The 17,699-nt window shown below is 34.8% G+C and overlaps 1 protein-coding gene across 1 annotated transcript in view; it reads right to left on the bottom strand.

Moving 5' to 3' along the window:
* Window positions 1-1,558: 1,558 nt before the first annotated feature.
* tnfrsf1a (tumor necrosis factor receptor superfamily, member 1a) overlaps window positions 1,559-17,699 on the bottom strand; it is a 32,434-nt gene continuing 16,293 nt past the window's right edge. The window contains exons 2-10 of the mRNA XM_039763680.1: window positions 11,078-11,237; window positions 10,743-10,871; window positions 9,643-9,792; window positions 9,060-9,144; window positions 3,705-3,772; window positions 2,728-2,856; window positions 2,581-2,618; window positions 2,279-2,402; window positions 1,559-2,183 (exon numbers count right to left, since the gene is read on the bottom strand). Of these exons, the coding sequence (XP_039619614.1) occupies window positions 1,915-2,183; window positions 2,279-2,402; window positions 2,581-2,618; window positions 2,728-2,856; window positions 3,705-3,772; window positions 9,060-9,144; window positions 9,643-9,792; window positions 10,743-10,871; window positions 11,078-11,237 (1,152 nt within the window). The 3' untranslated portion in view covers window positions 1,559-1,914. The remainder of the gene's footprint in view (window positions 2,184-2,278; window positions 2,403-2,580; window positions 2,619-2,727; window positions 2,857-3,704; window positions 3,773-9,059; window positions 9,145-9,642; window positions 9,793-10,742; window positions 10,872-11,077; window positions 11,238-17,699) is intronic.

The raw sequence follows: 17,699 nt of genomic DNA, 5'->3' as shown, positions 1-17,699 counted from the left end.
CAGCTGATGAACCACATGGATTACCACTTCTAAGAGATGAGTCTTCACAATTGTTCAGCATAACTACAGGCCGATGAGAAGTAATGTGTTAATTTTATTATTGGGACACTGATGTCTCCCTTTAATGTAGCATTTTACCTCAATCTTCATTCATTATCCTTTCTTCACCAAATGGTTTAATTTCTAGTCCAAATTATTGACTGGGGTATATATTTAGCAAATGTTTGTCTTTAAGGCAAATTGTTTCTTTGTAAATATTTTCTTTCAAGGTTTTATATGTAGTATTATTTTACTTATTTGTATATTTCAGCATTTGGTGTTTTGAGAATTGTTTGTAGTGTATTTCTTAATACACCACTTCTGTTTCCGATTATCCTAATGTTATGTATTTCTGTTACTTGACTGATTTTTCTTTGGCTTGGAGAAAGCAGAAGTGTTAGCTTTGGCAGGGAACAAGTCGATATATACGAGGGACGTTCAAAATGTTTCCTCACTTTTATATTTTCGTTGAAAAACAGTGAAGGTGGGAGGAGTAGAAATTGGGCATTAAAAATTTGGCATGACGCTGGGAAAATTGCATCGCAAAGGAAAGTGACTATGTAGGAAAGCGGTGTCATTTGTTTTAAAATTCTTAATAAATAGAGTTAACTTTTTGATGTATAACCATCACCAGTAAAAGATACTGGGCTTGCATAAAACCTATCTGATAGAGATTTATGGGGAGAATCATCACAATTTTAATTAACAAATGATAAAAATAACTGAAGCATAATTCTTAATTATTAAACTCATATTTTAATTTCATAAAAAAATAAATGTATAATATCAGTAAAAAGCACATTTTAAGAGTTACTCATAAAATATTTGAATCCAGGAACATCTGACTTGGTAATCTTAACATTTACTGTTAAGGTAAAACAAAAATTATACTTGTTTTTTATCATTATTTAATTTTTGTAAAGAAAGCCTTTAATGTTTGAGACCCTTCCCTATGGAATAAGTTGTGGGCCTTATAAGATTGTAGTAAATGTACTAAAAATGGATTAAAGGTACTGCATAGATACCTTGGAATTCGGTGATTAAGCGGATGAACCTTAAGATCAAGGACATAGGTTCAAAATCCACTATGTAAATGAACATCTCTGTGTGTACCTAGACATTGGTCATGCCCTTTAAAGTGCAGCGTGATGGGGTTTATCACAAAAAAAAAAAAAAAAATTGAACTATTTTTATAGTGTCTCATAACATAGGTGGCAAAACTCATCTGTATGACTGTGCACAGGTTAGGCCTGCAGTATACACAGACTGATGCAACAAGTAAATGAAGTGGTTTCTTTATCAAAACGTAGATACCTTGGTGCAGCTTAACGCCTCAGGAACCACATTAATCCTTTAAATGATCTCTCTTGGAAACTTTCACTTGTTGCAGGCTTATATTAGGAATACAAGTTATGTGTAGATGAAGTTTGCCAGGTGTAGAAGATGACAAAACACAAGATTCATAACCCTAGGCCACCAGATGACGGTAAGCATTAAATATAATCACTGGCAATCAACATAACATTTTCAAACTCACATAATTTTATTCAGGGTCATTGGAAGCCAGACCTGTCCTTTCCAAAGTTTCAAGCAGACACAAATGCTGCTTAAATACCAAATGTAGTGAATCCACTCCAATAATGTAATGCCATATGTGTTGCAGCAGCTTGCTTGTGGTTAGGAGGCTCCGATAGTATCTTTTTCTAAAATCAGCTGCAAAAAAAAAAAAAACCATGTTCTACTGATCACTCAGTATACTCAAACTTGAGTGTATCTTGTAGTTTTCTAGAGAAGACTAGACATTGAGTAATAGTTTTCCTACTGCTACTATAATGTCCATCACAGTGGAGAACTGACTCATTCCTTCATAATTGTTTAGGCCTGCCACTTCAACTTGCTGTAAAGTTCTTCGGCACAGCCAGCTAATTCCATGTCTGTTAGGGTGACTGTCAGCATTCCTGGCATCACAGGCCCATTTTTCATCCTCCACCGACGCATCATTTCATACTGTGCATCTCTGAAACAATACGGATGGTCACGCTGAATAACCTCAATCTCATGGTCACTAAGGCCCAATCTACGGATAAACTCTTTCCAGCAATTGACTGGCACAACTTTGATAATTGAGTAATAGAAAAAGGGACCTGGGAAGAAAGAAAAAGTATGGAAATTGAAATGGTTACGGGGAGGGAAAAAAAATGACAGCTGAATAAATGATGATAATCACTCAGTTACTTACTATCTGTGCACTGGGGAATACAATCAGGAAGCTGAGCAGTGGGGCTTCTTGACTGAACAGCAGACACACATTCTGGAGTGGCTGTCTCTTGAATCCCCTTCCCAATTGGCAGCTGTATGGGAAACTTAAAATTAAAAATAAAATGTGATTAATTTACAGTAGTTTCACTTAAGGTTTTGTTCAGCTGCTCCAATGTAAATAATTCCCAATTAAATTTCCTTAAATGCTTATTCCAAGACAGGTTATCATATTCACAGACACCCTACTACAAACATATGTAAATATGTATAGAGTTTAGTTACCGTTGTGCCTTGTGAAATTGTTGGCTCAGTGGGACAAACTTAAAAAAAAAAAAAAAAAAGACAATTATAATTGGGGAAAACAAATTATCTACCTCATTAGACATACACACATAAGAAGGTAAACATCATTTATAACTTGCTCCTTACCATTATCATATACTGTGACAGATCTGGGTTTTATATGTTTGAAGACCTTCCATGCACTGAAGGCAATTAAACAAAGGCCAAGAACAGAAAGTGCAGCGATGCATAGGTTTTGCCAAAGGTCGTTTTTGTCTACAAATCAAAAAAAGAAACATTTCTTTAATGAAAAAAAGAAACTAGAAATATGGGGTTAGATTGACTACAGATATTATATGTAGAAGCAAGGTACTAACAGTGCGCTACACACAAACATACATTCCCGACATTATTATACATAAGAATCTCCCCTTGTAGAAGGAACAGCATTAGCAGCAAAGCATGCAGTATTACTGGCTCACAATGCTTTGCTTGGGACACCTAGGATTTTCTTGAGTAAGCATAGCTACTGTCCAGGGATTACAAAATACAGGCATGGTCACTGTATCAAAACATGATATTATGCTTATTGTGATTTCTGCTAATGTCTACATATACTGTAAATACAAACTTAAATAAAAAAATGGGATAACAAGCAAAATCCAAAAAGAAGATTTGAAATTCAAGCAATGTTAATGCCCAAAGCTTTTTTCACCCTTCAGTAAATATTAAAAAAATTACAATCAAAAGTGTGCTTCAAATGTTTATAAAAATCACACTAGACATCATCTAAAGTTGGTAATGGTCATAATTTTAGAATAAACGTTGCCATGCCTGTTCTCACCCTCAAACTACTGAGCACAAAATTTGCTTAGAAAAAAAAAAAAAGAATGTAACTGTCTCTCTCTTTATGCAAGGGCATTTTGGCTGCCAACATACTATTTATTAATTCATGATTTTACTGTGACTTGCAAGCCTAGGCTAGTGGCTTATGCAGGTATCAGTCAGCCAATAACACATCAACAAATGTTCTTAACTTCAGAGTTAAGACTTTTCGTGCATCATGCAACTAAGATTTTTTGCCCAACTTTCTATGCCATTACAGCAGCACTAGAGATATTTACCACTATTGGATTTTGTGACCAGCGCTGGACATGCTGACTTGCAACTGCTGTCGTGGTGATCTCCACACCTGTGGAGAAATGAGAGAAACGTACATTAGTGTTGGATAACTTGGTCCATTCAATAAAGGTTATAAATACATAAATGAGATCTTTGTGCACTTGGATGTACTTTATCTAATATAAGATTTTAGTTAACTATCAAAATTCATTCAGTGTCAATAATTTGCAATTATAGAATAAATATAAAAAGGCACAGAAAATGTTCACCACTGATACTTCTTCCACACCTAACTTAATTCACATTGGATCAATACAGGTTAAAAAGGAAACTTTTACATTGAATATTATTTAGATTTCTTGTTGGTCTTATCTGAATGAGACAATGTGCAATGTCAATTTTGAGATCTGCAGGTTAAACTGACTTTGCTGATTTGTTGTATTTATTCACTGATTTGTTGACCTTAAATTGTGAGTACCAAACAAACTATCCCAGTTCTTACGGGTAGGTGTGTTGCATGTCCGAATGCAAGAAAAAAAGTTCTAAAGATCTTTGGTAGTCTTCTGCATGCTACAAGGTGAAAGTGATTGAAAGCAAATGATTAACCAGTGCTAATCATGAGAAAATGAACTGTAAAATAAATGGGGCTGGGACTTTAATATGCCATTCGGAACCATGCTATTTGGAAAACTCCACTGTTAAACTACAACAGCTCCTAAAATAGGGCCATTTTGTCATAAAGCCTGCAATAAAAAATTGATATAACTACATTATTAAACCAAAATAAAAATAAGAATTTGCATTTCATAACAGTGAAATGACTTTTGTTTAATTATGCACTTCTCGCAATTTAATGACTCATTTACATACAGTATGCCACAATAAATTTTCATATTATCATTTAAATTATAATTTATTTATTTCGTACACAGATGGTATTCTATAAGCATTCACTGTGCCTCAGTCCTGCTAGAGGGCACACAACAAGCCCCAAGGTAGAAGGGGGTTTTTTCAAAGATCTTTGTTGTTCCCTTTATGGACTCTAGCTGGTGAGCAACTTTGAGCTGTTAGCCTTGAAGTGCTAAGTCTTCAGTGGTGCCAGGAAAATGAAGACCTCTAGAGAGAGCTCTAGGTCCGGCCAACAAGGGCCTGCTAATAAGCACAGAATATAAAGCCAGGGGGTTAGTTAAATTGAAGGCCAGGGTCATGTGAGTAGGAAAACAGAGAGAGAGAGAGAAAAAGAGATATAGAAGGGGACTTAAAAGATATGTAAGTGAGGGAGCCACTTCATAAGAAATCTGTAACTGCTGTACGTATGTAGAAAGACCTGCACAGACTGGCAGGCAGCAGGGTTTGTCTTCTTTGACATTGGTCTTTTTCCTGTTCCTCCCTAATGTTGTTTACTTTTAGACAATAAACACAGTTTTATATCTGTGGCTCTTTTGCCATTATTATTGGTGTGATAAATTATCAAGAGGACATTATCTCCAGTTTCAAAAAAACTGCAGATTGACTATGGATCAGGTTGCGAATATAAAAGGGATAAAAGAAACATGAGAGCAGGACACAAACAAAATAAACTATATGGACACATGGTTATACATAATAAATCATCTAAGTCTTTCCTATTTTAATGACTTTCTGCATTTTCTACTGATGTGTATTATTTATTAGGAATATGTCAAATGGTTAAACAGTCCTTCAGACCAAATAGTAGTTATTCCTACTTGTATCTATTTCTACTAGATTAGAAGCCACCTGACTTTGGTTATTTGATGAAAATAATGTAAGTCTTCTTGTGAAATAGCATTTTGACTTAACAAATATGGCAGGGGCTTTAAATCCAAACAGGAAATGTCATTTCAGTTTCAGCTAAATTATGACTCTTGACTTAACAGGGTGAAAAGGAAAAAAAAGGTTTGTTTTGAGTGACAATATTTTAGTATTTGCTATTTTTAATGGTCCAAGATTTCACCATTTCCGTTGTTTATACTTGTGCACTCAATGTCTGAAGACTATCGAATATGCTGAACAACTATCTAAAATTTGTCAGCAGAAAATAGGATCTTAAATCATATCATGATGGTATCTGTCTACATTATGATGAGATAATGGAAAGGAAAAGTAACTTGATAACAATATTATAAAATTAAATTAAATGCTATTTCCAGCAGAAAACTGAATGGTGCCTTACAAGTTGGTAAAAGGGTATAGTCAGTCTGTAAGAGAACTGTTGGCTGGTTTAAAATATTTTCTTTGAAAACCAACAATATGCACCCTGTATTGAGTTGTTGATTCCAAAAAGATATAGTGTGAACCTAGTGAGGGTTTTCTTACAGCAACAACTTCTTCAATATCACATTACCTGTGGCATGAGTTATGTCTAACAACGTCAAAAATATATACTGATGAAGCAACCCAAAATGCAATGCAGGAAGGAAATTGGTACTGATTATACAAATTATGAATTCATTTGAAATCTACTCTCTATATATAAAATCCTGGGCCTAAAAGTGCAACAAATTTTGTGCAATGATTTTATGTCACATTTTTTGTCACACTTTAAATCAGGCTTATTTTAAAACCTACATATACATTATATGTTTGGTATCATTCTTTTCAGAAGTTATCAAACTTTAATGTGATTTTGTTAGATTTTCAGATTCTTATTCCCTTTTTAAAAAATATAAGAACTCACATCCTGCGAGACTGGACTTTATGCCAAAAGATTTAACCACGCTCAGACAAAGAGTAGGAGAGCTGCTGTACAGACTTTTAAATGTTCGAAGCGCTGTGCGAGATGCAGATCATGTGGCACGGCAGCAGCAGCAATTCAGCAGCTGATCGAGCAAAGAGGAGGCAAAAAAAAAAAAAAAACCTGTTTCCCATTGTATCACTGTCTAAGAGGGGGTTTCAGAGGAGTGTTTGCGTCTCCTTGGGATGCGTTCAGCCCCCAACCCCCTCACCCCCTTTACAACACGAGCGGCAGAGACACGAAGTGGCTGGCGCATAGCGCAGGCAAAGGGGGGGTGGGGGGTTGGTGAACAAAGTGAGCACAAGGTAACCCCCTAGTAGGTAATAAAATCACATATGAACTTAAAACAAATACCCAAAAAGCAAAAATAAAAAACAAAAACTACTAGTGCCTCCTTAAAATGTTTTTGAGTAACACAACATACGTTTGGTTTGCTGCAGTGCAATCCACCAGTGTTGTATTGTGCAGGATTCTGTTGCTTATGTACTCTCAAACTTACTTGTTATAAACCAAATATAATGTGGGCTTTATTTGTATTGTAATCATGAATTGTCTCCAATCCCAGTGAAAAATCTAGTGGCTCCTACTAAATTTATCCTGGTGCCAACTTTGCTTCATGGTCAAAAGTCCTGTTTGCAATATATATTTAAGTAATTAACTTGATAATATGGATTACATTCAACTTGATACTTTTTTATCAATGTTTTAAAATATGAGATGTTTTTAAATAACATATTATCGTGAAATCTTATTGATTGTAAGTAAGCACCCCAGCACTGAGTGTAAGGATTCTGTTTTTTCTTAAATATAAATAGAAGTTTGGAGATGGGGTCAAAAATTCCTTATCGAGTTAATTTCAGATTATAGTTTTATGATATTTAAAACACAGATAAAGGTTGATTTTAACATCTGTGTCTTTATGTGTGCCTGTGGAAACCTATGTACTGTAATAACGTATAAATAACAATAAAAAAAATTGACCTCTCTTTTTCAAACAAGTTGCACTCTGTTTGCCTTATTAGAGGCTTCGGGGCCTATTGTTTTTGGCACAGTTTGGTTCAGTACTCTCATATAATAATAATAATTAATCACATTTATATAGCACTTTTATTAACCTACTCAAAGCACTTAACATCCAATTACTAGGATCAATATCAGTATCCTTCAATAGTGGTTTGACCTACAGTATGTCCAATGATAACTTCTGCAGGAATTGTTTAATTTAACCAGGATTTTTGTAGTCTGCTCTATGTAGTCATTGAACTAGACGCATTGGTTTGCATCATTTTTGCATGAGTATTTTTTGATGTACATAATTTAAATATATAAAGTATGCAGACACAGTTGTGTGCGCATGCATACACACACTCCAAGAAATTTTATAAGTGAACATAGTTCACAGCTAATTTGCCCTACCATCGCACATGTTTGATGAACACATATAAATACACACACCTAAATCTGTAAAGGTCGATGTGGATAGAGGCATTAAGCCACCTCTTTACCAATCTATCTGTGCAGCTTGTTTACTTCATTTGACCCAAAGTGTTCAGTTTCAATTTAAATATTAAGTTGTTCACTTGGTTCAGTTTACTGTTCATTTTAATCTACATTTATTTGGGTACATAAAAAATATAAATAAATAAAAATATATATTAATGTACTTTATTGTACTGTATATTAATTGTGCAGTTGAGGGATTCTCCAAGAGTATCACTAACGTGAAATTTATATGGAAGAGACCATTCCACACCATTTTTTACGTGTATTTTAAGGTCCAATGGCTTTGTACAGATGGAATACTTTAACTAATCATCTTAATGTTCAGCACCATCCACATCTGCTCATCTGATGTAAAACAACTCCTGTTCCTTACCACATCAGTGACATTATTTTACAATATGCACTCATTCCCTCTTTACAAAGACATAGATATACAGTAATAAGATACAAATGTCTAATAAAGCAATTTAAACAGAGTATAGTGCAAAACATAAATCTCAGATAATTTCAGAAAACAGTGCATTTATGCGCTTTTTCCTTTAAAAACAAAACATGATAAAAATATATAGTGCATTTCAAAGTGTCTTATCCTTTTGAAAATGAATTTTTGCTATGCTTTTCCAAAAACAATTTACATCACAATGTAAACGTCATGTACATGTAGGGGCATAGAGTAGCTATATTTATATTGTGTGGTAATGTTTTTCTGTACGTGTCAATGGGAATACTTTAGAGGTGTTACTCTGCGAGTAGTATGGCTTAATATTAATATTGATTTAATATGAATTTACCTTCAGACAAAGGAATATTAGCACATATTAATCAACAACCACTGCACCACTAACCTTGCTTGGGAAGAGTGTCAATCTGAAAGGTTTTCGTATTACGTATTCTAATTGAGACATCATTTTTACCACTTTTAAAATTTCCAGTATTAAAATTATATGAAACAAAGTAAAAACTGATTTTGATAAATATTCAGCAAGGCACTGAAATAATGCCATTTTATATTGTTGTTAGCAATGACTGAGCATAATGCAACGAAACATTAATTAATGTTACAGCTAATGAAAAAGAATAATAATTAAATACTCCTTACTCTGAGCAATGCTTGCAGTTCTTGTCATTGTCACCTTTGAAGTAATTGTCTTGACATTTACAGACTGTGTCAATGTTGTCAAAACCTAGAAGAAAGCAGATAAACAGAATGAACAAATACACAAACAACACAATTTGATTTTTTTTATATTTATCCTGTCACTTTTTACAGCTAAAATGTGATTGAAACACACATTTTCTTTTATTTATGTATGTACCATTAAACTCCTATCAGTCATGACTTTCAATAGGTTATTACCTTAACTATTAATTAGTTAGCCTTATTGAGTCAATGTTACAAACCATTCTGAAGCTCAGTTCCATTATTTTTCTGGCACATCTTGTAGATCTGACATTTATATACATTGATTTTTTTTCCATATTTAAGAATACTTATTGCCACTGCTATTGTCATCAGAAATTTGAACTCTTTTGTCACCATTTTGGATTTTACTGCACCAGTGAAATTAGAAAAATATTAATCATTTAAATTGAACTATAAAGTATATTGACAATAAACTGAATTGAACTGATATGATAATGGAAACTTTGGCAACTATGTAAATGGTAAAATGCATATTTACATGGTTTGACAACATTGCTGTTATTTCCGCAATGAGAGCATTCTAGACATTTGAAGGTGTCTCCCATTGGACGTTTAAAATATCCTGTCTGACAGCCACACACCCTGTCCTGGTTATATCGACATTTGGAGATTTCTATCTGTCTCAGACCTTACAGAAAAAAAAAAGACAAGGGTTATAAGTAAGATACATACAATAGTGATGAACTAAAACAGAACTACTGGGAGCAGAAAAACGAGGCAAAATGTGAACTGCTATTGATCTCTGGTGTTAATAAAACTAAAAGTGTAAGGATGGACCAGAAGACAAGTGCCTTTACAGTAGATTAACTTTTGCATCTTATTTAGTAATATACTGGGGTGAATATTTTTTCATTACATTTAAATAGTAAAGTAGATAACTTTTACTAGCTGTCTGGCCAACAACTGATCTTTTTGCCATTTTGTTTTCACTTAAGTTACAGAGTACAGATTCCTTCTTGTTTTACAAAAATCCTAAAAATTACACGAGGGCTCAGGGATCATTATTCAGGTCATTAATAGCACAAATGTCAGTCCTGGAAGCAGAAGATAATGAAGTCTATAGAATGAAATGTGTCATGGCAAGTCAATTTAAATTGACTAACCAAAGTTATCATTTATGATGGGAAACAAACACACTTGCAAGAAGTCTTGTTCGACACAAGTAACTGGGCCTAGACAATGTTCTGATTTACTTAAATGTGTACATTTAAAAGTGATGGCATCTAGTTTCTGAAAAGAAATTATATATTTTATAAAACAGGGCTCAATTAAATGTATAGTAAATCAACAGTGTGCGCCAACATGCCATGTCCAATGAAACTTTAAAGAACAGCCAGTTAGAATAATACAAAAGTCAAAAAGAATCACAGTAACTTAGATTAATACTTTTTTCAAATAAGGAAGCTCTTGCATTAACATGCATTAAACTATAGAATGACAAAGCATGGAAAAGTATAGGAATTAATTGTAAGTGGATATCTTCAATTGTTGGCAGGGAAATTATTCTGATATTTCTTCCAAAGTGCAGTTAGAATTATACTTAGCAGACAGCACATGACAACTATGCCAAAAGCTTACCAGAGTTGCATTCCTTGCACCGAAAACAATTCTTGTTAAAGTTGATTAAGGCGAGGAAGGTTCCATTTTCACACATCTCACATTCCGACCGTTCATTGTGATTCTTACAAGCACGGATAAGCTTGTATCCTACACACACACAAAAGTAAGCTTGAATAAACTGGTGTAAAAAAAATTAATCCATTAAACTTCACATATAACTACTACCCATACATGATGAACACTGCTATTTTTTCCATGAAGGTTTTGATGGAGCGTAAATAATAGAAAATAAGAAGAATAATGAACCAATCAGCAAATAATTAGGTAAATAAGAGAAGGAATTTGTAACTTACCTTGAGGACATTTGTTGCAGCAGTATTCACCACTTCTAAATTCATCAGATTTGCAGTCATTTGTCTGGTTAGGTGGGATAGGAACAGCCACATTTCTTTCACCAGTCAGTTCCTCAGCATTTAGGTTTGATCTTGGGATAGAATTGGAAAACCCAAAAGTCTAAAAAAAACAGAGAAAGAAATGTAGGACGACAAAAGTTTAAATAAAGGATAATTAATGGTGGTTGAATAAATTATAACTGTGCCACAACCTTGCAGCTTTACTTTGGATGATATCCAAATAATTGACAATAAAGAAAAGAGAGATTTACATAGCCTAATCAAAACCTAGTCCTAGTCAAGGTCATCTAACTTGACGTCCTGGTATCCAATTTATTAAAATATAGTTTGGCAGAAGGTCTCAATCCAAACACAAGTTATCTGAACTGGAATAAAGCAATACATTTTCTCCTCAAAGATTTACATACATGGGATCAAACTTTAAAAACCAATTTTTACCAAAGCTTATCCCATTAAAAATGCAAGTCATTTTTTACTAAGTCTGAAAGAATGTAGGAATGGACAGTTGTTCTGTTAATGGCTCATTCCCTCATTGTTATTGGGGACAGTCTCTGACACTGTAAAGAAATAAGGCAGGTTCATAAAAAAATATGCATGGGAATATTAGTATAAGGCAGTGCAGCATTACATTTTGAAACTTTCTAGTTTCACATTTAAAAAGATGTTATATACTTTGAAATTCTTTAATTTTTTCCTGATAAGCCTCTTTTATATTGGACATTACTAATGGTTTGTGTTGCTGCCTCATAAATCTAGGGGCCTGAATTTGATTTATTACTCTACTCACTGTCTGAACTGAGTGTGAAAATACACCTTTGTCTACATAATTGTATGCCCTAAAAACACTGATTTCTGTTGACATCCCAAGGATAGGCAGGTTATGTTATCAAGGACTCTAAATTAGCCTTGTACAAGTGGGTGACGTAATGAGCCTTGAGAAAATTATTCAGTCACAATTCCATTCATTTTGAAACTAACTTTGTCTAAGGGAAGGAGAAGTAGAATGTGTGACATGCTTCACATTAACTTATATTGTACAGAGAAGAATGTTGGCATGTATTAACGGTAGATGCACAAAGAAATACAGTAGATAGATCTTTATTAATCTACAAAGGGAAATTTACCTGTTCTAAAAACATAATGCAAAACAGTGAGAACAAAAAGGTGAATACTATTACATAAGATTTAAGACTACATGCACAAGACAAAAAAAAAAGAAATGTTATATTAATGCCAGCCTGTCAATTATAATTGGCTTGGATCAAGAAGGGCACCTGGGACAAAGTGTTGCATAATCCGATGTCGGATGACTAAAACTCATCATGGACAGGATAAAACTGCATTAGACAGAATGGCCTCTAATTTGACCATCATCCCCATCTCTGTTATGGGTCGGTCCTACAATATTATTGACCCTTACTGAATAGTCTGTGTAGGCATTTGGTACCACCTGACCTAATGCTACTTGTGACGCTACAGGTCAGCTGCAGCTCCCAATTCCATTCTGGGAACCTCTTGAACCCTACACCATCAATAGTCATGACCAGATGAGCCGGCAGATGAAGACACTCACACAAGGCAAGGAGACAGTGGAAATGTGCAAAAGTGCTTTAATTATAAACCACGTCCACAACAAACAGTGCCAATAGTGCAGTGTGTAATACACAATAAATAATCCAATAAAATGAAGATGCTAGTGGAGATTAAAAAGTTGTAATAAGTAAATCCATTAAGAGAAGAGGATAAAACACAGAGTCATCTGGTCCTTACTGCACAGTCAGATGAGTCCAGCATAACTCCACCTTTGTTTGCCCGGCTCACCCATTGCTTGCTTAGCCGGGGAAAACGTAAACAGCCACGAACTTCATCACCTGACTTCCATCTTAGCTGCCCACACAGCTCCAGCCAGACTGTCCAAGGTCAGTCCTCCTCCCGTCATCCTTCACACACCCACAGTCATACCATGGATCCCTGCGGAGGACCCCACCAAGCTTGCACCCACTCCACACAGTTATTGAGTGGGGTGAACCAGCACCTGGAACAACACTCAATCACTCCTTTGTGAGGCCCAAGATCATGCTGTCTTTTTTCACTAGATGGCCGGCTTGTCCTGCATGAGACTGCTGTGACGGGTCTTCACATTTTCTGCTCTCAAATAACCCTTTAACCTCCGATGATGTTTTTTCTTACATGTTTTTTGTCAAAAATCTTCAGACAAGTTGACATTTTGCAGTGACATTAATGTATTGGTTTCTGCTCTCGGATGTGAAAATAATCCAACAGAATGGCGACTGTTTATTGACTTATCATTGTTAAGTTTGAAGGCCTTTTGCTGCCCAATGGCAATATCCTTCCATATCTGTCGGACTTGCCATTTATATGAAGGAAACATATGAAAACATGCAGCTGCTACTGAAACACATTCAGTACTCAAGGTACAACTAGAATATATGCAGCAATCTGAAGGTTGTTGCAATAATACTCGGTCTGCAGCTTTGATACACCAAGTACGGTTGTTTTAATAGCGAGTAGGACAGCTGAGCAAGAGATTTACATTACATGACGAAGGACTGGCCATGTCCCAGGAAATTGGTTCAAGGGCATAAGAATGTTGCATATGACCCACTGGTTGATCTGAAGAACATATTTCTTCCACCTTTGCACATTAAACATGGGCTAATGAAAAACTTTAAGGCCACAAACAAGCAAAGTGAAGCCTTAGCATACATGCAACAAATATTTCCATATATCAGCGATGCCAAGAGAAAAGAAGGTGTTTACATTGGCCCATAGATCCAAGATCTGATGAAGGATTGTCACTTTGATGGCCTTCTGCAACATGCCGAACGTGAAGCATTGACTGCCTCATTCCCACTTGGAATTCTTCCTTGCCAACTTTGGCACCATCAGTGATGAACATGGTAAAAGGTTTGACTAAGATATTCCCAACATGGAGAAACTCTACCAGGGAAAGTGGAGTCCGTCTATGCTGGGAGACTATTGTTGGACATTGACATGCAAAGCATTAGACCGTGACTACAAACGAAAATCTCCTGCAACACATTTCTAGTGTTCTCTCATTTTGCTTAGATTGCAATATCTTGGCGTAGGCCTATGTTGCTGGAGACATTACAATGTTAAATGCGTAATTGCAGTTCTCTTCAAAACCCTACACGATACAGAAATTACAAATGCATATTTGTGTTTAGCGTATAAAAATCTGTTATTTTGACTAAAATTTGTAGAGGAAACATTTTTTCCATAAAAATTGTTGGTCATAAAATCAAATGGGACCTGATTATGTGCAGAAATGGGAAATATACACTGTCACACTCATTTATGTGGTCACTCCTCACTGCAGTTCATCCCCACCCATCCCTAGCTCCTCCACACACAATATATTACTGTTGCATTGCCATTTAATTCTTCAGCACTTGTTTGAATCAGCAGTTTTAACCATGAGACTTAAGGATGTGCTTACATGATTGCACCTGTGAGGCAAGATGGGTTTTAAAGGGCAGTTTCCCTTTTTCTAGTGAGATTCAGTAGATGCAGTTTCCTCCTATTGCAAAACTACTTCATAGACATCTATAAGCATATGTTTTCATTATAGATTCCAACTGAAGTTCCTTAAGGAAACACTTACAAGACAATGATATGTGAACTTCACACAAAAGACAATCCAGTCCTGATTCTGAAGTGGAGCTAAAATGCTGTAAGGTAACAATGAACAAGGAAAAAATGACAAATGGAAGTGGTAATATTCTAGTATCAAATTGCATATTCAGTATTCAAAAAAATAAACACACACAGAGGACAGTGATCCAGGATTAAACTATCCATCATCAACACAATAAAACTGAAAATCTGGAAGCCTCATGCCATACACCATTGCATATTTCAAAGAAAGAGGAATATTGTTTTAAATTTTTTAAATTAGTGACAATTGCCTTTTTTAAAATTGTAATTCTGAAAACAGCAATTTTGGTAATTCATTTATAAACTGTCCTGTGATGCAATATGCTGTAGACCTGCATTTTCAAGAAACTATTACCAATCAAGGAATAAAGAAAATCACTGCTCTGATCACTTTTACTACTGGTATTATGGATGTGTTAAGTTTTAATCATCAATGCAGATTCCTAGTTACAATAGGCAATTTATTTGTAATCTAAATTTACAATGTACATTATACAAGTACAATAACATGTAAATGCAAAGTGAACAGTTTTTAATAAAAGTGTTAATTGAATATTCTTGTAATTTGGTTTAGATCAGTCAAAATACCACTTGAAAATTCTGCTGGCAATTAAAGCTTTTCATAGGAACTTCCAGAAAAGAGTGTAGATACATTCTGGTCTGAGTAATTTACAACTTTTGTCCAGAGTCTACAACATCAGGGCAAATTATTGTTCCAAAAATTTTATACCATCTTGAAACAGCCAAAGAACTAGAAAATGTATTGCAAAGTCACAAACTCTTCACTTGATAGCTAGCCAAATAGAATAATCTATTGACCCAGTGTTAATGAAAACAGGTTCTTCAGATTTCTGATCCAGAACTGAACAGTAGTAGTAATAGTTTGTAGTAGGGAGGTTTTGCCAGTGCATGACATAGAAGTGAGGAAAGGTAAACCTATGAGAAGGCAAATTTATGATCTGATAGAGGTGCAGATGTAAGAAAATTGTTCCTGACTGAAGAAGAAAGAGACTGTGACATAAAAATACACTACGGTTTGGACTGAGAATGTAAAAGTAAAAATACTCTAATCATAAAATCTTATTATGACATGATAAATCACCATAAAATGACGATGATGCAAATTTATACTAGACTGTAGCTGTAAGAGGCTCTAAAAGCATCTGCCCAATGCAGATACACTCTCAGCTAATTACCTTGATGTGTGCTGACCATGTTGGAATATCCTCTGCAAAAAAAATGGCACAATTTACTTATTTTTGAAATGTGCAGATCTACAACAAAAATACCAGACTGTAAGATAAAACTTGGTTTTAAAGATTGCTTACATACTCTGCCCAGCTAGATGTCATCCCACTATCTACATACATACACACACACACACACACACACACACACACATACATACATATATACATATATTACTATGACTTACTTTACACTTCATAGCATAATTCCAAAAAAATCTTTATGTAGCTTTTATGTTCTCTGGCTCAATCAGCAACGCTTACAAGAGAACAGAGAGAGAGCAAATACATTCATTCTGGTTTATCTAATGCACAATTTGCATTAAAAATCAAGATACAGTACATAAAATGACTGATGGTAATACATGTGAAAAAAGTGGTTTTTTTTTGTGTAGAGTTTGTTTTTTCATATTTAAAGAAGGTTTTTGAGAGATTTATTAATGTTTAAATAATGCATTTAACCACAATGGCAGATCTATGGTGAGTGAAAGGACAAATTGGTTTACATTGCTTATAATCAAAGTGGAATCTTAAAAGAAGATTATTTTTACCCAAAGAAATAACAGAATAAGCAATGAGGAATGAGGCATGACAGAAGAGGAGAGCAGGCTTAGGTTTAGGTGACTCATGTACTATACAGTGACTGAATAACTAATTGTGTGCATGTACAGAAGCAATCTCCTGTGCCTTCAGCTAACACTGTGTGCTATGGTCTTTCACAACAAGACATAAGCATGACAACAACCAACACAACACTTTATATTAAGTATCTGAAAAACAATATGGTGAGAAGTACTAACAAGCAATGGGACAGCCTACTGAAAATTATACTGTATAGGAAAAATGATGATTGACATTCTAACATTTATTATAATTTTTCCCTCTCATTTCAGCCCTAAATGTTCTTCCATAGCATATGATTTGAACAGGAGAGGGATGGAACATCAGAGTGAACCAAAGACAATAGGTACAAGCAGCACAGCTTGTAAATGGGAAGTGAAACAGAATAAAATAAAATTGAACTGAAACCTATAATCAAGGCATTGATGGAATTCAGGGCGAGTAATGTGACAGGCACTCAAATGATACTCCTATTTTTGCTATTTGTGTTTTGTTTTGTGTGAAATGAGTAATAACAAAACCTGCTCAGTGAGAAAATAATTTTGCTTCTTTTTTCTTGTTGACTGGCAGGAATGTTTCACAAAACAATGTTTTCATATTTGCCAGGTGGAAATTTTCTATTAGAAAATTATATTTTTAATGTGTCATGTCTTACCTTGTCACAGTTTCTAAGGAATAACCTTTTAGTATTAAGTCTTTATACTATTAATAATCCACCTGCCATGTAATGTGAGTCAAAAGCCAGTGCTAACAATGAAAATAAATTCAGGAACCAAAACATGTATATACACCTTATTTTGAATTTAAATTAAAAAGTCAGACTAAGAGAGAGAGAGAGAGAGAGAGATCTACAGGGTGGTCCAGACCTAATTATGCAGATCCAGATCGTCTGGATGACTTTGATTTATGCGGGGACGATTCCAGTTCAGCCCAAAGACAATTCTTTATGTCGTCAGTTTGCACATTTCTCGATGGTCCGGGACTTTTCGGGTGAT

Source organism: Polypterus senegalus, chromosome 9 (assembly GCF_016835505.1).
Source record: "Polypterus senegalus isolate Bchr_013 chromosome 9, ASM1683550v1, whole genome shotgun sequence".
In the NCBI taxonomy this organism is placed as follows: Eukaryota; Metazoa; Chordata; class Cladistia; order Polypteriformes; family Polypteridae; genus Polypterus; species Polypterus senegalus.
This window is presented reverse-complemented; position numbering and strand designations above follow the sequence as displayed.